The 21,181-nt window shown below is 44.6% G+C and overlaps 2 protein-coding genes across 7 annotated transcripts in view; one reads left to right on the top strand and one right to left on the bottom strand.

The window, feature by feature from the left end:
• LOC106613800 (transducin-like enhancer protein 4) overlaps window positions 1-8,265 on the top strand; it is a 77,275-nt gene extending 69,010 nt beyond the window's left edge. For both annotated transcript variants that reach the window (XM_014216421.2, XM_014216420.2), the window contains exon 20: window positions 6,469-8,265. In XM_014216421.2, the coding sequence (XP_014071896.1) occupies window positions 6,469-6,576 (108 nt within the window). In that variant the 3' untranslated portion in view covers window positions 6,577-8,265. The remainder of the gene's footprint in view (window positions 1-6,468) is intronic.
• An 88-nt stretch (window positions 8,266-8,353) lies between these two features.
• The window catches only part of LOC106613798 (transducin-like enhancer protein 1), a 39,374-nt gene continuing 26,546 nt past the window's right edge, over window positions 8,354-21,181 (bottom strand). For 2 of the 5 annotated variants that reach the window (XM_014216416.2, XM_045687520.1), the window contains 16 exons: window positions 20,143-20,205; window positions 19,605-19,709; window positions 18,722-18,968; window positions 18,466-18,527; window positions 18,152-18,247; window positions 18,004-18,048; window positions 17,698-17,862; window positions 16,966-17,095; window positions 15,167-15,351; window positions 14,828-14,907; window positions 14,372-14,621; window positions 13,741-13,988; window positions 12,250-12,397; window positions 10,632-10,782; window positions 10,349-10,425; window positions 8,354-10,113 (listed from right to left, as the gene is read on the bottom strand). In XM_014216416.2, coding sequence (XP_014071891.1) covers window positions 10,006-10,113; window positions 10,349-10,425; window positions 10,632-10,782; window positions 12,250-12,397; window positions 13,741-13,988; window positions 14,372-14,621; window positions 14,828-14,907; window positions 15,167-15,351; window positions 16,966-17,095; window positions 17,698-17,862; window positions 18,004-18,048; window positions 18,152-18,247; window positions 18,466-18,527; window positions 18,722-18,968; window positions 19,605-19,709; window positions 20,143-20,205 — 2,160 coding nt within the window. In that variant the 3' untranslated portion in view covers window positions 8,354-10,005. The remainder of the gene's footprint in view (window positions 10,114-10,348; window positions 10,426-10,631; window positions 10,783-12,249; window positions 12,398-13,740; window positions 13,989-14,371; window positions 14,622-14,827; window positions 14,908-15,166; window positions 15,352-16,965; window positions 17,096-17,697; window positions 17,863-18,003; window positions 18,049-18,151; window positions 18,248-18,465; window positions 18,528-18,721; window positions 18,969-19,604; window positions 19,710-20,142; window positions 20,206-21,181) is intronic. The other 3 variants (XM_014216418.2, XM_014216417.2, XM_014216419.2) reach the window with 3 other exon arrangements.

Raw genomic sequence — 21,181 nt, 5'->3', positions numbered from 1 at the left:
GGTTGAGAGAGGAGCAGGTCTAGAAAAACATCTGGGGCCAGGATATGAGGTCTGATGCAGACAGAGCCTGAGCCTGGTGGAGACAGACAGAATGGAGGTAGAAGGGCTTGTTTATTCAGGTAATGTAGAGAGAGTCAGAGAGTCAGCCCCCTGTGTTTCTGTGGTGCTGAAAGGTGTGATTAGTAATGCTGAGAGTACAGCTGAACCACGTAGGGTTAAGAACCTGGAGAGACACACCACTCTGCCTGTCAGACATGAAGAAGAAGTAAAGTTACAAGCACCATTGTCTGTTATGAAACTTTGTGGAGCATTTACCATTACTGGGATGATCTAAAACCCTTGTAATGACTTGGTAATTTTCTCAAAAGTAGAGAATGGTTCCATCAGAAATACCATAATAGATTGACTATACCGATATATTGTGTAAAAAAAAGAGTATATTTTGTGCGCTATTTTGATTCAGTGAATACATCTACACACTACCTAGTGAGATATACATGGAGGAGACTTTATCAAGCTAGTCGTCTTGACTACTTTCTTGCCGCTTTCTCTCTTGCATCAAAAGTTAAAAAAGTTTTAATAGGAGACAGAATGCGATTGGATCATCATCTACTTTGTATTCACATAACTCTTATAGAATTTCCACGTGGACTGGGATATTGGAAATGTAATCAAAGTTTACTGGAGGACAATTTATTTTGAACTAAGACAAAATAATGTATGACAGAATTTTACAGTACAATATAGGTTCAGAAAATCCCCTTATTGTTTGGGATACCTTTAAATGTACCTTCAGAGGTCATTCAATTCAATATTCGTCAATAATAAAAAAGCAGTTTCTGTCAAAAAAGACAAGATTAACAAGGGAAATACATGTACTAATAGTACAGCTAGATAGCAATAAAAATAATACTACAGAGATACAAAATAAGTTAGAGGAAAAACAAAAGAACTGGAGGTACTTATTCAAGAACGATCTAATGTACCCTATTACAAAAATTAAGCAAACTGGATGGAATATGGAGAAAAATGCACCAAATCTCCAACACAGGAACGCTGACAAAAATAATTTGCAGAAACTCGTTACTGAAGATGGAGTCATCTATGATTCTTCGAATTATATTTTAAAAGAGGAAGCAAAAGTTTTTAAGCAGATGTTCTCTTTTCCATCTCATCCTCACCCACTGAATGACGATTACTGTAAGGAATTCTTTAAAAAATAATAATAATAATAATTTTTTTAATTAACAAATGTTCAGAAAGATCAGTGCGAAGGCCAAATTACAGAGGAATAACTTTTTGAGGCTATTAAATCCTTTCAGTCTGGAAAAACCACAGGGCTTGATGGCACACCGGTAGAGGTATATCAAGGCATTTTTGATATACTCAAAGCTCCATTGTTAGCTTGTTTTAACTACTCCTATAGAAATGGTAGTCTGTCAGGTACTCAGCAGGAAGGTCTGATTTCACTATTATTAAAACAAATATAAAGATCCAGTCTATCTTAAAAACTGGAGGCCTCTTACACTTCAATGTTGTGATCCAAAAATACTAGCAAAATGCATAGCACTCTGAATTAAAAAGGTTTTACCAGGTATTGTTCATCCTGATCAGACAGGTTTCTTACATGGACGATACATTGGAGATAATATACGACAACTATTATAAATAATAGAAGATCATGAAACAGGCCTTTGATAAAGTAAGACTGGATTTTATTTATAAAAGCCTGGATTTGTTCAATTTCAGTGATTCTCTTATAAATGGTTAAAAGTAATGTATAGCAACCCCAGGTGTAAAATAATAAATAGCGGCTACTTCTCAGAGAGTTTTGAATTGTCAAGAGGAGTAAAACAAGGGTGTCTGCTGTCACCATATCTATTTGTTATTGCCATTGAAATGCTAGCTATACAAATCAGATCAAATAACAACATTAGAGGATTAGAAATCCAAGGCTTAAAAACAGAAGTGTCCATGTATGCCGATGACTCAAGTTTTATATTAAGTCTGCAAGCTAGATCCCTGCAATGTCTCATTGAAGATCTAGATAACTTTTCTGGACTCTCTGAATTAAAACCTAATTATGATAAGTAATATTACATATTGGAACTTTTACATTGCCATGCAGTTTACTTATAAAATGGGCTGACGGTGAAGTAGACATACTTGGTATTCATATCACAAAATATATAAATGAGCTCTCCACAATGAATTTCAATAGAAAACTTGTAAAAATAGACAAGACCCTGCAACCATGGAGAGGTCTATTTATGGAAAAAATTCCCTGATTAACTCCTTAGTCATATCTCAGTTTACTCACTTACTTATGGCGCTGCCTACTCCTGATAATTCGTTTTTCAAATCATATGAGCAAAACATATTTATCTTTATCTGGGATGCTAAACCACACAAGATAAAGTGTGTCTATCTATGTAATGAATATGAATTGGGTGAGTTGAGATTATTAAATATGAAAGCGCTAAACCTTTTTCTAAAAGCTATACTTATTCAAAAGTTTTACTTGAACCATAAATGGTTCTCAAGTAGATTACTAAGAAAAGCTCATCCATTGTTTAAAATTGGATGAGCTTTGAGCCTTTTTGCCTTTGTGCAGATTGCCATTAATTGAAAATGATACTTTTTTTTCAAAGTATCTCTCTTTTTCAAACAAGCATTGCAGAGCTGGCTACAATTTCAATTTCATCCCCCTGAAAAGAACAAATGTTACAACAAATATTATCAACCGAATGTGCTGATTGATAAAATACCTGTATGTATGGGAAAGATGTTTGAAAATAGTATTTTGTTTTAAAATGATTTAGTAAATTGGAATGGTAGAGTTGTCTTTCATGGAGTTATCAGAATTGTATGGGAAGGTCTGCTCAATCCAAGATTACAACCAATTGATTACAGCATTACCCCAAAAATGGATTCCTGGCTGTATCACAACCGTCCGCGATTGGGAGTCCTATAAGGCGGCGCACAATTGGCCCAGCGTCGTTAGGGTTTGGTCGGGGTAAGCTGTCATTGTAAATAAGAATTTGATCTTAACTGACTTTCCTATTTAAATAAAGGTTAAAAAAAAATTAAATGGAGGAGGCAGATGGCAGCGGGAGGAGGTAGGGAACTAGTCTGTCTACCCAATATAAAGGATCAAAACTGGCAGAGGAATGAAAATAGCATAAATAGGAAAGTATACCAGTTTAATTTGAGGACCAGGATGTTGACAGCTGTGCCATACAAATAGCAAAATAGTTGGGATGAGATTTTTGATGTACCGATTCCATGGTACAGGGTGTATGAGTTGATATATAACATGATGCAAGATTCAAGAATTTGTGTTTTTCATCTAAACTTATTATATATAATTCTTGCCTCCAACAAAATGTTGAATATTTGGGGCATACAAGCATCACAGCTCTGCAGATTTTGTTGCGAGGATACAGAATCAATAGACCATTTATTTTGGTATTGCCCTCAGGTAGCCTGTTTCTGGTCTCAGGTTCAGGAATGGCTGAAAATGCATAACATTGATCTAAAATAGTACTGTTGGGAGATCTGGAGAGACCTGGTCAGTCAATTACTAATATACTAATACTCTTAGTAAAAGTACACTGCTCAAAAAAATAAAGGGAACATTAAAATAACACATCCTAGATCTGAATGAATGAAATAATCTTATTAAATACTTTTTTTCTTTACATAGTTGAATGTGCTGACAACAAAATCACACAAAAATAATCAATGGAAATCCAATTTATCAACCCATGGAGGTCTGGATTTGGAGTCACACTCAAAATTAAAGTGGAAAACCAAACTACAGGCTGATCCAACTTTGATGTAATGTCCTTAAAACAAGTCAAAATGAGGCTCAGTAGTGTGTGTGGCCTCCACGTACCTGTATGACCTCCCTACAACACCTGGGCATGCTCCTGATGAGGTGGCGGATGGTCTCCTGAGGGTTCTCCTCCCAGACCTGGACTAAAGCATCCGCCAACTCCTGGACAGTCTGTGGTGCAACGTGGTGTTGGTGGATGGAGCGAGACATGATGTCCCAGATGTGCTCAATTGGATTCAGGTCTGGGGAACGGGCGGGCCAGTCCATAGCATCAATGCCTTCCTCTTGCAGGAACTGCTGACACACTCCAGCCACATGAGGTCTAGCATTGTCTTGCATTAGGAGGAACCCAGGGCCAACCGCACCAGCATATGGTCTCACAAGGGGTCTGAGGATCTCATCTCGGTACCTAATGGCAGTCAGGCTACCTCTGGCGAGTACATGGAGGGCTGTGCGTCCCCCCAAAGAAATGCCACCCCACACCATGACTGACCCACCGCCAAACCGGTCATGCTGGAGGATGTTGCAAGCAGCAGAACGTTCTCCACGGCGTCTCCAGACTCTGTCACGTCTGTCACATGTGCTCAGTGTGAACCTGCTTTCATCTGTGAAGAGCACAGGGCGCCAGTGGCGAATTTGCCAATCTTGGTGTTCTCTGGCAAATGCCAAACGTCCTGCATGGTGTTGGGCTGTAAGCACAACCCCCACCTGTGGAGGTCGTGCCCTCATACCACCCTCATGGAGTCTGTTTCTGACTGTTTGAGCAGACACATGCACATTTGTGGCCTGCTGGAGGTCATTTTGCAGGGCTCTGGCAGTGCTCCTCCTGCTCCTCCTTGCACAAAGGCGGAGGTAGCGGTCCTGCTGCTGGGTTGTTGCCCTCCTACGGCCTCCTCCATGTCTCCTGATGTACTGGCCTGTCTCCTGGTAGCGTCTCCATGCTCTGGACACTACGCTGACAGACACAGCAAACCTTCTTGCCACAGCTCGCATTGATGTGCCATCCTGGATGAGCTGCACTACGTGAGCCACTTGTGTGTGTTGTAGACTCCGTCTCATGCTACCACTAGAGTGAAAGCACCGCCAGCATTCAAAAGTGACGAAAACATCAGCCAGGAGGCATAGGAACTGAGAAGTTGTCTGTGGTCCCCACCTGCAGAACCACTCCTTTATTGGGGGTGTCTTGCTAATTTCCTATAATTTCCACCTGTTGTCTATTCCATTTGCACAACAGCATGTGAAATTTATTGTCAATCAGTGTTGCTTCGTAAGTGGACAGTTTGATTTCACAGAAGTGTGATTGACTTGGAGTTACATTGTGTTGTTTAAGTGTTCCCTTTATTTTTTTGAGCAGTGTATTTATCTTCAACTAGCAATCTGTGGATTCCATTCGATTAAATACATTTTCAATCTATGTTAAACATCACAGCATAGCTGAAAGATATTTCCAAAGAGGATGGCCAGCAGAGATAGATGGAATGGGCTGAGGGAAGCTGAGGGTTGGGATGTGGAATTGGAGACAGGTGGGAGTGGAGTTGCTGGGCAGGGGATAGAATGACGATCGAAGATAAAAGTAAAAAAATAAATAAAGTCAAAATAAAACATAAAAAGTAAGTTTGAGTGACACAGAGGGGAAGTGTTGTTACAGCTAATGCCTGTTTGCCAGAGGCTGATGCCGTGCAGGTGTTTGTACACATGCATATACACACACTCTCATTCAAATGCACCCATGTGCACATACACACACACACATAAATAGTGCCATAGATGCAAACATATTCAGTTGGCCTTGCTGTTATGATTTTTGTTGTCCTTGATGTCTTTTGTTTTTCGCATTGTTGTTTTCTGTTTTCCTTTGTCTTTTTTCCCTGGTTGCTTCTGTGTGTCTTCCCTGTGGCTCAGTTGGTAGAGCATGGTGTGTGCAACGCCAGGGTTGTGGGTTCGATTCCCACGGGGGGCCAGTACAAAAAAAAAAATGCATGAAATGTATTCATTCACTACTGTAAGTCGCTCTGGATAAGAGCGTCTGCTAAATGACTTAAATGTAATGTAAATGGATGGGAGTCAGATGACTAGTGTGATGTAGTTGTTGAGCGGCTTCACTGCAAGTATATTGTATGTTTTAAATATTAAATAAAAAAATACAAAATAAATCTAGGTGGTAATACACACTAGTGTTATTAGGTCATTTTGAGCTATGAGGAGACAACTCTATAGTGGACGAACATGGAGACATGAGATGTGAGTAGTGAAAGAGTTTCCTGAGTAGAGCAGGGATATGTGGTGCCATGTGGGACCCTCAGGGAGATCTCTTCTCATCACTGTCACTCAACTACCGCTACGGAAAAATTGGTGGAAGTGTGTTTCTTCCCAGACCGATGTGTGTTCCTTAGTAAACACGTCTGTCTCTCACTGAACCTCTCCTTCCGTCTCATACTGTCTGTGACTCCTTAGTCTCAGTCTCTGTCTCTGTTTAAACTCAGTTTCACGTAGCTAAGTGAAGGTGTGTAACTGGAGTGTTATTACACCTACTAACCAGGCTCTGGCATGTCCACCTCTAATTTTAACAGTGTTCATGGATGAGTCACTGATTTTTAACACCTTTTTTCCTCTGTCTCTCCCTCTCTCAGTCCAAGGAGTCCTCGTCGGTCCTGAGTTGTGACGTGTCACCAGATGATAAGTACATAGTGACCGGTTCTGGAGACAAGAAGGCCACCGTGTATGAGGTGGTCTACTGAGAACAGGAAATAAGGGGGGTGAGGGATTTTCAGAGGGGTGGGAGGCTTGGCTGGATAGGGTGTAGGGGGGACCTACTCAAGGCCTACAGCAGGGCAGGTGGGGGCAACCATGGCTCTTTTGTACAGAAGCAATGCTTTCTGGCTCCAGCTCCCAAAGGACCCTACTACAACAGGCCCCCCTCCCAATCTCAGCTAGCTGCTCATCCCTGCACCCATTTAAGCCTGAGGATGAGGCAGGATAGAAAGAGAGAGCAAGAGAAGAAGAGGCGGAGAGATAAAGAGCAAGGTAGAGGGAGCGTGAGAGGGCTACAGATAACGAGAGAAGGAAGGAAGGGGGGAGAGGAGGAGGGTAATTAGTGCCGTTTCCTGATTAAGAGCTCAGCGGAAGGGAAACCCCAGAGGAGCGTGCCACTCTGGGAGCTGCAGCGAGGAGCAGATATCAGACAATCGATTCATTAGTCAGACAGTGGAACCCTTAATGAGGCCAATGCCGCGCCACAGCTCCCCAGCCAGGGGTGTCAGGAGCGGCAAGCTAGCACCCTGAGCCAGCTTGGACTGGGCTGTGCTGGAGCTCTGCCCCAGAGATACACCCAAAACACAGAGATAGACACACTCACACAGCCTCGCACCCAATTAAGTATTCATAGTAGCGCTTCCCGTCTCACTCCCCTAATATCTATTTTATTTTTGTCTCACAAAAGCAGCGCTTAATGAGCAGAGTCAATCTGAGTCTCAGCGGGCCCCTGTGCCACAAACACTGAACAGACGAGAGCAACACTGCACTGTTCATCTTAATACTTACCAATAGATTGTTCTCCCGAGACTGCTCACTGCTTAATGCTCATTTAACTTCCCTGTATTATACGACATGCTCCAATGTGTGGCAAATAAGGAAATTATATTATGTATATTGCGAAACCCTGCTTTGATAGAACGTCACAATCTTAATGTGTCAAAAAAATGTTTAAGTCATGCTCATGCTACTTTTAAGTCGTTTTGTTGCAGTAGTGGTTGCTTTGTTTTAAGAGGCTATGGTTGCCTACGCCTGTACTCTGGCCTTTGAGAGCAAGAGGGATACACACACTCCATGACCAAGTGGAAAATATATTTGTCTTTTTATTTACTCTTTTTTTTTATCTGATGTCCTTCACCTCGGTGATGGTGATAGGCAGTGGACTCCACTACCCTTTCACAACAACACAAGGGCCCTGAAACTGGCCCTCCATTTTGGGGAAGGCTTCTTCTGATTCCTGTTTTTGTTCCTGTTTCAAGCAGAAGTGATAACTGTACTTTAGTATGTTTTCAGTCAGTGTGTAATGCAATTTCAGTGTTTGTTAAGTCTGTCAGTATAGAGCAGCAGGTGATGGGTCGTTTTGTGGCCATATTTGGGGAAAGGTGGAGACAGTGGGAAGTGTACAGTATAAGATGCCTGCCTCCCCCTTCCTTCCTCCCTCCCCCACCCTCTCACTGCCTGTCAGCCATAGACAGGCTCCCTCTCCGCTCACTGTCACTAAAACCATATCCGCTGCCTGTGCTTTCGCTGTTCCTACAGTGAATTACTTAAGTTTTAAAGCTGTTCTCTTTTTAAAGCGAAGGAACTTTTAAATGCTCTGTGTTTTCCTTCCTGACGCATTTTCAATGTTGTAAAAGAAATGAGAAAAAATTAAAAAAGTTGTGTTAATCTTTTAAGTGCCTGTGTCCATTTGAGTGTTTCTTCTTGAATGCAGTTTTAAATGTTGAAGACATGCAGTGCAGTATGAAATAGGAAAACACCATGAACCATACAAAATAGTTTATTAGTCTCATTACATCACCCACATCAATGGGCTAGTTCATTTTGCATGGCCCGGAACCTCAGGTGGGTGGAGAGTTCACTTAAGGACCAATGGAACTCTGCACACCCAGGGCACCGGGCCATGCAAAATGAACTCGCCCACTCCCCCAGACCATCCCACCCACAGCACTCCCGGAGGTCTTTTACCTGCCCCACAGGTCCTTCCCTTGGCCACGCACTGGCTCCCCATCTTCCCCTTCTAGAGAGAGAATGTGGTAACATCCACCTCAATCATCCCATCACCACCTACTCCTCCAGGTAGACGTTGCCCATAGATCATTGTCTAGGCCCAGGCAACTTCATCCCACTCCTAATGAGAGTTTGTTATAAGACATGGCCCTGGAGGGCCTCCATGACATCTCTCAACATGTACACTCATCAGACCATTCAGATTTACAGGGGTCACACAGTAGCTTTGAACACATTGCGTAATCATCCATCTGTACACAGGCAGAACTGCCCACTCCTGGACCATGTCCACCTTTGGATATGAGCCCTACTCATGGTTGAGGCTGTTCTGAGCAGAGCTACACTATAGAGAGAGTACACAGGGTGTGTGTAGGGGAGGGGGGTTGAAAGGACACTGAAGTTCGAGGCAAGTCCTACTCGGCTCCATTTCCAGTTTGGGACACTGGGAGACAATGACATTAAAAACCAGCAGACAGAACCATATCAAAACTCCCACTGAGCTGTGTGGCTACAGAGATCTTACCCACCTTCCCAGACCCATCAGTCCTATGTGGTTAGTCACAGCCCTGCTTCTCTTGGGAATATGCAATTCAAATTAGATACTCAGAAAGGAAATATCATCATACAAATTAAATCATACAATTAGTTTTTCAATAGTAGCACAATTTCTTTTTCTCCCCGGCTCTAAGCAAATCCGAACTACGTCCTTTTTTTTGCCTTTAGAGCTTTATTTACAGTTTATATATATATATATATACACCGAGTTCAAAGGTCACGATGTAGTAGTGAAAATACCTGTCTATGTACCCTACAAATACAATAGAAAACACTAATGTCGTTGTCGACTTGGAGTAAGTAGCCATTTCCCTGAAATCGCAGAATACCTTGAACACGGACATTTTAGTTTCATATCCTGGATAGTGGCATGTCCTTTCACCATGGTATAATAATACAACCATATTGCTGCTGAATCTAACACCCTCCACACAGCCCTTACAACCCCCTTATCTCCCTCGGCGCACACACACACGGTCCTACTGCTCGTCAAGAATTCAAAAGGCAAAAAAAAAAGTTTTTCTTTTTGCAAATGTTTTGTTTACTACAGAGGTTTCATTTTGTTAAAAACAGGAAAAAAGGTAACAAAACGAGAGGGGAAAAAAACAGGTCTTTGGAAGAATCCCGCATTGTGTCGCTAGACTACCAGCTTTTTCTCAGAGCATTTTTTAAAAAAAGGTCAAAGTTCCAGAGATCTGACTTCGCCCTCATCTGAATCCTTTACAAACGTAAACAAAACAACAAAGTACAACGTGTGTCTCTGGTCTCCACGACACCCGCCACTCTCTTTACAGTCCTTGGTGCACCAGGGGAGCCTCGCCCCCACTTTATCCAATCAGAGCGCTCCTTCCTCAGTAGATAACTTCGTACACAGTGGCCTTCTTATCACCTGAGCCCGTCACAATGAACTGGTCATCTGGGGAGATGTCACAGCTGAGCACCGAAGACGACTCCTTTGACTTGAGAAACAAAAAGAAAGGAGTCCAGTTACACCCACTGACCATGTTACACCCACTGACAGAGATACTGTATTGCACTTACATTACACTTTCAAAACCAAGTGGTTTATATAATCCGGACACAGTAAATACTGAGCTAAAGACAAATAGCATAAATGGCTTAAATAACAACAAATGCACTTGAAATATACTCTTAGCATTTCTCTACAGAGAGTATATCAAATCCCAGACCTACCTGGAATATGCTTGATCCATAGGGTGTCCGCCATGCATTCAGGAGGTTATCTTTGCCTGTGCTCACAAACCATTTACCTGCAGAACCAAAGAAACACACAAAGGGAGATGAAAACTCTGGCCAGAGGAGATGTAGCATGACAGAGGGATTGCTAGTCGGTCGCATACAGGGAGAAAGAAAGGGACTGGTGCCGTGTGAGCCTCAGAGTCATTTCAGGATAGTTTTGTCCTTAAGATTACGCAAGAAAACATTTGAATGGAACAATTAGGAGTGTGGCACGTACCACAGTAGGCGAACTTGAGTGAGAGCACACAGCTCTCGTGGAGGTGCAGCTGGTACTTGTCTGGTTTGGAGACGTGCAGCACTTCTACATTACTGCTCTCCATACCCACTGCCAGCCACTCTCCTGTAGGACAGTAGCCCAGAGAGAAGATCTGGAGGGAGGGAACGGAACAAAGAGAGAAAGCTGATTACATATCTGACAAAGATCATCATCATGTGTGAAGTGATACAGAGAGGAGTGACAGGCCAGTGAAATACAGTACTGGGCCGTATCCACAAAGCGTCTCAGAGAAAGTCCTAGCAATCCTGTTTTAAGACTAAAAACACTCCCAGCTCAGAGTAGGTTTTAGGATGATGTTAAGACACTGCTCAGACAAACTCCAAGAGCCACAAGTGAAATCTAAACGTAAACATTTCTCAGCTGGTAATCACAACAGTTTGAGGTACCGTAAAGAAAAGATAGTGATGACGCTCAATGACATTGTTGCAAATGGGGAATAACCAATCACGATGAGGCATCATGGCCAGCTGTGAACTCCACAGCACCACGTTTCAGACAACCACGTGAATGTGACTGTTGCAATGGTCAAACGTTTGATAGAATTTTTACCAGACACGATCACTTTACCTACTCTTAATTCTTGCTTAATATATTGCCGTGCATAACCTTTGTTTAACCAATTCTGATGGCTGTTAAAAGTGTAATATTGATAATATTACCGTTATATCAACAAACTCGTCGCTCCTATTAACAGCTATTAAATCGGTGTAGCACAGTTGGCATCAAGTCACTTGCCGATAATGTTGCATACATTTGAACGGTCTATAGTTTCATCGAAAACAATCTAAGTTAACATTAGCCCTTAGATGGCTACAAAAATTAACAGCGTGAAATTGCTTTCCAAAGGGATAACTTGAAATACCGTGATGTATGTAACATCACGAAAGAAAGACTTAAGTATTTAAGTATTTAGGCATATGTGAAATAGGCCTCATGTGAAATCATTGTCAAAAGCGCAAGAGATAGATAGACCTGCATGCAACAGTAGGCCTAGATTTATGGATTGATCATATAGATATAAAAAAAACATTCTTTCAACAATTCCAAAGCAATTGCAACTGGTGCAGGAACCACTGACTCACTGCCTTTATCTATTATCAAGACACCTGCTGGTAAGTCTTAACTGGTCATGAGGTCCCCTAAATATTTGTAGAATAGGTGGGACTTTTATTTCATTACATGTATTTTTATTGTCAATTGTACATAAGTTCCAATGGACACTTGAGCCAATCCCTCTGAATCAGAAATGTGCGGGGGCTGCCACATTGGTAGGTCAGGCTGCAGTTGTTGTTTTTGTAGGGGGTTAACTGCCTTGCTCAAGGGCAGAACAACAGATTTTTCACCTTGTTGACTTAGGGATTCGAACTGGCAGCCTTTCAGTTACTGGCCTAATGCTCTAACCACTAGGCTTCATGCATACTCGTGTGTGTAAAAATAAAATATATGAATAAAATGGCTCTGTTCTCGCAGCAGAAACGTTATACTCTGAGAAACATTGTGGACATGGGCCCTGATCTAATCTCAGCTAGTCTCACAAGGTATCCTTTGATGTCAGTACCTGTGAGGTGAAGTCGTGCTGCTGCAGCTGCCGTCCCTCTCTCAGGTCCCAGCAGCGTACTGTGTTGTCCAGCCCCCCCGTCCACAGTTTGGTCCCATCGTTGGAGATGTCAATACAGCTGGCCCCGTCAGTGTGGCCCTGGAACTGCCTGGGGAGCAGAAAGATCAACATCAACACCCACCATTTAGATGTAATCCATAGTCTATAGCAGGGGTCTCACAACCTTTTCTAGCACGAGAGATACTTAAAAAAAAAAAAAATTGCGAGCTACTCGTTTTTTTTCTAGCTTTCATAGGCATATTCTTCTCTTCTCTCCCTTGCAACTTCTCCCCAGGTCCTTAGCGTACAAGAAAAGGTAGTGCACTGTTTTCTGCCAATATACCAGGTAAAATAATGGTTAAACTGACTGATTTTTGTATTATGCCAATTCGATTTCAGAGGGGATTAATTAACAACACAATTATTATTTCCCCAAATTATGTTTTATATTTTCCCAAACTATGTTTTCTCAGTTTTATTTTTTCTCGTTTTACACTCAAAATTACAATTGTTCATAGAGAAACAATGAAATTGGATTTTCTGAACATGAACACATTTAGATTGTTGCGTTTAATTCCCCTTTAATTGTGCATCTGGCCCTTTCATTGCGCATCTAGCGAGTGAGGAATGTGCCATCTAATGTGCCAGTCTAGCGATGGTTCTGTACTTCCACTGCTCATTTCATTGCAAAGTTTGCAATTAAAAAATAATGGATACAAATTATATACCGTACTTACTCATGATATACTTACTACTTTGCAGTTAACATTTAATTGAGACGGTTTTAGGGAAAGTATTTCTGTCAACCAACAAGGCAGTTATCACATCAACTAGCTACACGCAACACAAACAGACGGGCAATATTGCTGGAAATTAATTGGCAGATATTGTGTAAGGTTTGGCTTTTTAAGCCAATAGTGGCTAACGAGGGGTGGGATAATATCAATGTTGATTAGATAGTAGCTGGGGGCTTGCGGTGTCTGATACTTGTGAGATTTGTTAATAACAGTTTGCAGTGGAACACGTGAATTGCATGTGCTTTCAGAATTGTTTGGTGAGCAACTCATAGGTGGGATGCGAGCTACTGGTAGCTCACAATCAACCTGTTTGAGACCCCTGGTCTATAGCCTCCAATCCTGAGCTCTCCTCCCTCTCTCTCCTGCCCTACCCTCCCAGTCTCCTCCTCTTACCTGACCAGGGTCTGGTTGTGCAGGTCCCAAACCATTATGTTCCCCCCCTATACCCCTCCTAACCACCTCCTCATCCTCTTACCTGACCAGGGTCTGGTTGTACAGGTCCCAAACCATTATGTTCCCCCCCTATACCCCTCCTAACCACCTCCTCCTCCTCCTCTTACCTGACCAGGCTCTGGTTGTGCAGGTCCCAGACTACGATGTCTCCCCCTAAACACCTACTAACCTCCTCCTCATCCTCCTCTCCTCCTCCTCTTACCTGACCAGGGTCTGGTTGTGCAGGTCCCAGACTACGATGTTGCCGTCACTGCAGCAGGAGAAGCAGACCTTGTTGTCGGGGGAGATGGCCAGAGCGTAGCAGGCCGGGGCAGAAGACGTCAACTCCGCCTTGATGCGGGGAGTAGGTGTGGCCAAGTCCCAGATTGACAACGTGCTGGCCTCGCCTCCAACGATGAGGGTCCGCCCATCAGGGAGGAGCTTGCAGGAACGGATGTAGTTATCCCTATTCTGATTGGGTAACAGAGAAAAGAACTCCAGTAATTAAGGTGTGAAACATGTGACTGTGAAATGGGCAACATAAAATCCACAGCAGCAAAAATGAGTCCTAACATCAGTAATGCAGCCTCAGCAGTACCACCAGGGGAAGAAATTACAACCCAGGAACATTGCCCTTCAAGAAAACCATTTTTTATGGACACTGGAGAGCATTAAAACAACTTCCTGTCTCTGTATAGTTTTAACTTCTGCCTATGTGACCGGGGTTTGAGTGCGCCCATCCTCTCGCTCTTCCCACCCCCTTCGTTGATCTTTGTCAGTGCATCTGTAGCTATCCATCTATGACCACTGTCAGTGTGTGTGTGTGTGTGTGTGTGTGTGTGTGCTCCACTCACCAGACAGTCGAGCTGGGCCATGGCACTCTTGCTGCCAGGCTGGCTGATGTCCCACACCTTGACACAGCCCTTGCCGCCGGTGTAGACGTGGCGTGTGGAGGTGCTGATGGTGACGGCACACACCACCTCTCCGTGGTTCAGAGTGTGGATCTGACGGGCATGCCGTGGGATGCCCGGGCCCAGCAGGGCATCCGGAGGGAAAGGCACCGGCTGCATCTGTCCATCCGCACTGACGTGGAAAGAGTAGGCACTGGAGAGAGGCAGGAGGAGAAGTATAGTTGTTACTTTACAAGGCTGAAGCTTGAGGTTAACCTCCAACAATAAAACCCTACAATAACATCAGAGGAATATGAAGACTGTTTTATAACAGTGTAATTGTGCTGTGGTCAGAGAATAAGAGGGCGTGGTAACCGTATAGGAGGTTGTGGTAGCAGAGGCAGAGAGAACAGTACTCACGGCTTTCCTGAGGCAGCAGACTGCAGGCTGGCGGGTAACCCTGGGACCCTCATGTGGGGGTGAGGTGACTCATAACCCACCTGGGGGACAGGGACAAAGAACATATGTTAGCTCAGGCATCTGACAGAGCAGTCACAAGTCAAACTCCCAGAAAGTCTTCTCAAATTCACATAGTAGATTTAGAATGTTTTCCCACAGTGAATTATAACATTCCATAAGGAGATATAATTGGTGTATGAAGTCATGCAATTGGATGAACAATAAAAATGTAATCTATATATATATATATATATACCCTTCCCTCTCGCTTTCTTTCCCTCCACTTCATCACTCTCTCACCACTGGTGATCGTCCGTATCCAGCTGCTGCTGCAGAGCCATTCATCTGGGGGGAGACCAGGTGGAGCCCAGCCCCGTAGGCTGCTGCTGCCCCCGCCAGTTCCCCATTCACCCCTGGAGGGGGCAGGCCAAATGCCCCGGGGGGGTACGCCCCCTGCACCGCCAGAGGGTTCCTCAGACCTAGAGCTAATGGGGAGAAGAGGAAGGGGGAGAGAGGAGGAGAAGACGGAAGATAAGATTGGGAGAGAATCAATAAAGCAGCAAATTATAAAACAGCGTTCATAACCTTAGAAGGCTAGAATCCAACCAGTAGCTGATGTTTATCAAAATCAAATGATTTGTCACATGCTTCGTAAACAACAGGTGTAGACCAACAACGCAGAGAGAAAAATGTAACAATAGAAAAATAATAACACAAGGAATAAATACACAACGAGTAATGAATTATAACTTAGCTATATACACAAGATACTGGTACCGAGTGGATCTGCAGGGGTACGAGGTAATTGAGGTAGATATGTACATATAGGTAGGGGTAGGCAACAGGATAGGTAATAAGCAGTAGCGTATGAGATGAGTTAAGAGTTAGTGAGAAAGGGGGTCAATGCAGATACTAACTAAATAGCTACCCGGACTATTTAGCAGTCTTATGGTTTGGGGATAGAAGCTGTTCAGGGTGCTGTTGGTTCCAGACTTGGTGCATCGGTACCGCTTGCTGTGCGGTAGCAGAGAGAACAGTATGGATTGGATGGCTGGAGTCTTTTACAATTTTTAGGGCCTTGCTCTGCAATGACCTTAAAATAATACTGAACAAAAATATAAATGCAAAAATGTTGAAGAATTTACTGCGTTACAGTTCATATAAGGGACATTGAAATAAATAAATTAGGCACTAATCTATGGATTTCACATGACTGGGCAGGGGTGCAGCCATGTGTGGACCTTTGGAGGGCATAGGCCCACCCACTGGGGAGACAGGCCCAGCCAATCAGAATGAGTTTTCACCACAAAAGGGCTTTATTACAGACATGTTGTGTTTATGTGTGTTTTTTGGGGCCTGCTGTGTTGGGCTCTGTTGTAGTCACATTGTTTCTGACACCTTTATCGGAATCCCACAGTTCTTACCTTTCTTACGGTACTAAGAATGTCTTCGTAGGGTTCATTTGAAACCAAAACGTACTTTGAGGGTAGTATACAATATTATGTGTTGTTTAGAAAAATACCACCAGAGGGCATCAGAATTGAGGTTTAACAGTTAGCACAGAGGAGTTCCTGTGGCAGCTCTGATCCTCTATGCAGGGTTCCACATCAAGTAGGATCAAACATACAGCTCAATGCCACAGAAGAGATCACCAGACCACTACTGCACTCTGCTGGCTAGTTTGCCACACTGCAGTGTGGAGCCACTAGACTACATAGAGAGATTCTGGGAGAAGAGTGATGCATTCCAATAGACTGAAGCAGTGTAATAATGAAAGAGTTCAGTCACAGTCCTTCACCTCTCTTAATCTCACCGTTTAAAGGTTCCCGCATAGCTCTCAACCCCACAGGCAGTAGGCAGACGCATCAGTTAACCCACATCAAGGGCAGTTTGGATAGCTCAGCTGTTTGGAGCGTGGTTTACCATTTTGATTTATGCCATGGACCACAGATACTGAATATAGATGGAAACTCTAGGCAGCTTCAGATAAAATGGTCTGGTAAATGATCAAGGCTGTTATTGAAGACCCTTTAAAAACCTAGTGAAAACTGCAATGTAAATGTAATCCATGATCATGATGGTCTTGTGGTTGGTCTTACCCAGAGGGTCAACACCAGGTTTTCCAGGGAGGGGGCGGAACTGTGGGGGTGCACTGGGGCCGGGGGTGGAGGAGTCCTGGGAACTGTGGGGGGTGCCTGGCTTCATACCTGGGGTACTGGACTTCTCCCTCTGTTAGAGAAAGAGAGGAAGGGAGAGGGGTGAAGAGAGAGAGATATGGGGCGAGAGAAAGATGGGGGAGAGAGAGAGAGAGAGATCGAAAGAAGCAGTGAGAGAAAACGACAGTGTGAATGAGAATGTCAATGAGAATGTGAGGGGGAGTGAGAGAAGGAGAGTGTGAGATGTGAATGTAAGATGTCCTTCCATCACAGCTATCAGAGACACTAGGTGCTAATACTGTTGAATTACACAAAGGACATCCAACATGAAGAAATCCTTTGGAATGCAAGTCATATTTAACAGATGACTGCTGCTCTTTGTATCTAGAATAATATATCTATGCTGAAGAAAGATCATGCCAAAGGAGATAAGTGGGTGTGTAGAAACACAGTAATTCAGTAAGGCTCAGCAAGGCTAGGGTCACATGGGACCGTGAGCATCCTTGACACTGCGTGTGAAGCTGAATTGAAAGATCATCACTGAAACTAAGTGTGTAGGCTGCACATGTCTCACCATACATACAATCACTCACCTGACTCTAAGCATAACTGTATGAAGCTGTGTGTGTGTGTGTGTTTGTGACAACGGCATGTAATGGACTGATCCTGACATACCGGCGGCTCCCGGTCCTTGCTGCGGGAGGGGGAGGCTTGGCTGCTGGAGGAGGCCAGGGAGGCGGGGCTGGCCTGGGGAAGGGCGTCTTTACGGGAGGGGGGCAGTTTGTCCAGGCCGTTTTCTCTGGATGAGTAGGAGTGCACACTGCGGGGGGATGAGGGGTCCTGCAGGGTCACAGAGACGGGGTGGGGGGACGTTAGTCCACCAGACGTGGTCCCGCTGAGTGTTTCTCTCATCAATCTAAATCAGTCAATTATCAGAGTCAATTTGGGTCTGAACTGAGGCGCAGAGATGGACCAACTCACCTCATCCACCACCAAATTATCATCACTCTTATCCGCATCGCTGCCCTGCAATCAAAATGTGGGCTTTTAGTTAAAAATGGAACACACACAAATTAACTAATTACTGAACACAAACACCCACAATTGGTAATCAACTCAGCATACTAACATAATCTGTCATGAACTCCTTCTCGTCAGCTTTCCTCTTCTTCCCATTGCTGAGGTAGTCTGCTGAACGGCCCTTATCCCCGTTGGACATAGAGCTCTGAGGAGGGAAAGATAACGAGGTGAGAGGGACTGTTTCACCATGTCAACTTCATAACCACCCCGGCGAAATGTGATGGGAAAAAAAAAAAAAAATCACACAGCATCGACTGGGGTTCAGTGTCCGTGAAGGGGATAGAGAATGGAGATGTAGTATGGTGTACTGTACTATGTTGTAGCGTACTTGGGTGTAGGGAACTTGAAGTGCAGTGTACTCACCGGTCCAGCCTCGCGGTCTACGTCCATGATGGACAGCATCGCCCCGCGTCCCCGCAGCCAGCCAAAACAGAGCAAACACAATACAGCATGACTATCACCATTCTCACAAACACACAGCTAAAAACATGCCCCAGCCAATCCCAACCTCACATTGACCAACCACAACTACTCTAAACCCAACCAAAACCAACTCCCCATCCAGCCTAACCCAAACCTGGCCAACCTCATTTCCCATCATCCCCATCCCAGCCCATACCTCTGTGGTGTTCTGCGGCGGCTGCAGCAGCGGCAGCCTCCATGTGGGCCCTCTCATGGCCCTCTTTGGCAGCCAGCTGGGCCCCCAGGGCCCCGGACAGGGCCAGTAGACCGGACCCAACGCCCAGCGCCAGGCCAGGGTGAGGGAGGCCCCCGGGGTGGGGCCCCATTTGCAGGCCCTGCAGGCCCTGCAGGCCCTGCAGACCCTGGGCCACGTGCTGAGAGAGGTGCTGCGCCTGGAGCTGTTGCTGGAGGGAGGAGAGAGAAGGAGAGAGAAAACAAGACATGGGTTGAGTTGTGGTCTACTGGGTTAGAGGTGGACTGGACAGGGGAGGGGCTGGAGGGAGAGGTGTCTCCATTAATGGTGGAGCCCATGCATGGTGCCATCCAAAATGGAGTGCGAGTGGAGGAAAGGAGCACCTCCCTAGGAGAGAGAGCACTGCCACAAAAATCAAACCATGGAGTGCATGGTTGGAATGATGTGAAGGCAAGAAAATCATAATTGTATTATTTTTGGTTTTTAATTTATAAAAAAACTAAGATATCAGTGAAATGCGATTGGGGGGGGCATTTTTCTCAGACTAAGAATTGATGTGTGATTTGAAACGTCATTCCTCTGGTTTGGTGAGGCCATGTGTTGTCTCTTGGCACCCAGCATTAGCGATGTGCAGACACACAGATAGTGTCATCTCTCCTTCTCTTCTCTCGCTACGTTTCCTAACAGTCTCATCTCAACCTGTTCCTGTTAGGCCCACACTAAGAGACCAATTTGTGTGTGTGTGTGTGTGTGTGTGTGTGTGTATGCTGGAAGGAGGGTGAATTGACTAGCCACAGAAAAACAAAACAAGAGGCAAAAATAAAGATGAGAGGATGAAGGTACACACTGTATGAGGTAGAGGGGGGAGTCCACGTACCCCTATAGATGCATTTAACTCCCCCATAGTCACCTGCTTGGCGCGCTCCATGGCCTGGACCACCTGTTGTTGGTGCTGTGGGACAAACCAAGGTAACAGTGAACTTGAAAGGAAAGGTCTGAATTTTAACATGCTTTACAAAGTCAATAATAATACTTCAAGACCAGTACTACAGCATGTGGTATAAAGTATGTACATGTTTAGGAGGAATAACAGTCACGCTTTGAAGCTCCATAAGGGTTCATGTCACTGTGAAAAGGTGTGTGCCTGCTGCATAGAGGTATGTCAATGTTTTACTGTGAGTTGTTGGGTACTAGCAGCATGCATGTGCACGCCTCAGGGTGTAGGTGGCTGTCAGAGAGATACTGAATGTGTTACTGATGTGTTACTGATGTGTTAATATGCATGACCGTGTGTTTTTGTGTGTCTGTGTTTGATTTGCGGTGTGTGTGTGTGTGTGTGTGTGTGTGTGTGTGTGCAACGCGCGCCTGTCTTCAGGTGATCTCACCTCCTGTGACAGGAAAGGGATGAGCTGGGCACAGATCACGTTCAGCCGCTTGGCGATCTCTGTCTGCAAAACAATGTCAATAAGATTGCGTGTGAGGACACCGTGTGTGTGCTCATCAAAGCAACACACACCCCAGAACCTGAGCAGGTCTGGCTGCGAGGGCCAGTGTTGTAAATATTTCAGCTCCTCACATTTGGTCCATGCAAATCCAAACACTACCAAGAAGCCCGGGTAAAATATTCATGGCCAGTATCGAATGTGACCACCCATCCCAGAGTGTGCGTGGCTACCTGCTGGGGGTCAGTGGGCTTAGCCATGGACGTCTGCCAGCTCTTCCTCCCTCCATCTCCTTCTCTCACTACCATTAGTGAAGTCATCAAGCCTACACACTCTGCCATGTGTTGTATCAGAACCATACTCTGTCTCCCCCCCCCCACACACACACACAGTAATGATATGCATGAAGAGATCATGATGACAACATCATTATGACCGGGGGCCATTTTCCTGTTGACAGCTAGCCTCTGCTGTACAGTCTCCCTCTTCTCTCGCCCGGCCAGGCGACACAGCCCCACACATCACACCACTCCCTACCAACTGATTTATTGACGCTGTGGTAAACTCCCACCCCCCCCCTCTTTCACACTCTTCCTCCTCTCCCTTCTTCCTCTTGCCTCTGCTCATCTCGTCCCCCCCTTCAACCCTCATCCTCTTCCCTTATTCTGCAGACCAGCAGTACAGACCCCTCCTCTGCCACCCCCACCTTTCAGCACTTGCCTCCATAAATCCATCAGCACCCTCACCAGGGAAACACAATGATTTCTTGTTAGAGAACGCCAACTACTAAATGACATCTTCAGGAGAGAGGGAGCCAGGGAGATCGGAGAGAAGGGCACGGTGGTGGGGGAGGGAGAGAGCAAATAAAACGAGAGACCGTGAGCAAGTGAGCGCAAGAGAAAGAGCATAAATAGGGGAGTACAAAATGGGAGAGGGAAATGAAAAGAAGGGGGAGGGGAGAAGGAGGCGGGGAGGCTCTTGT

Source organism: Salmo salar, chromosome ssa10 (assembly GCF_905237065.1).
Source record: "Salmo salar chromosome ssa10, Ssal_v3.1, whole genome shotgun sequence".
Taxonomy (NCBI): domain Eukaryota; kingdom Metazoa; phylum Chordata; class Actinopteri; order Salmoniformes; family Salmonidae; genus Salmo; species Salmo salar.
Note: the sequence above shows the minus strand (reverse complement) of the source record. Positions and strands in the feature narration are given on the sequence as shown.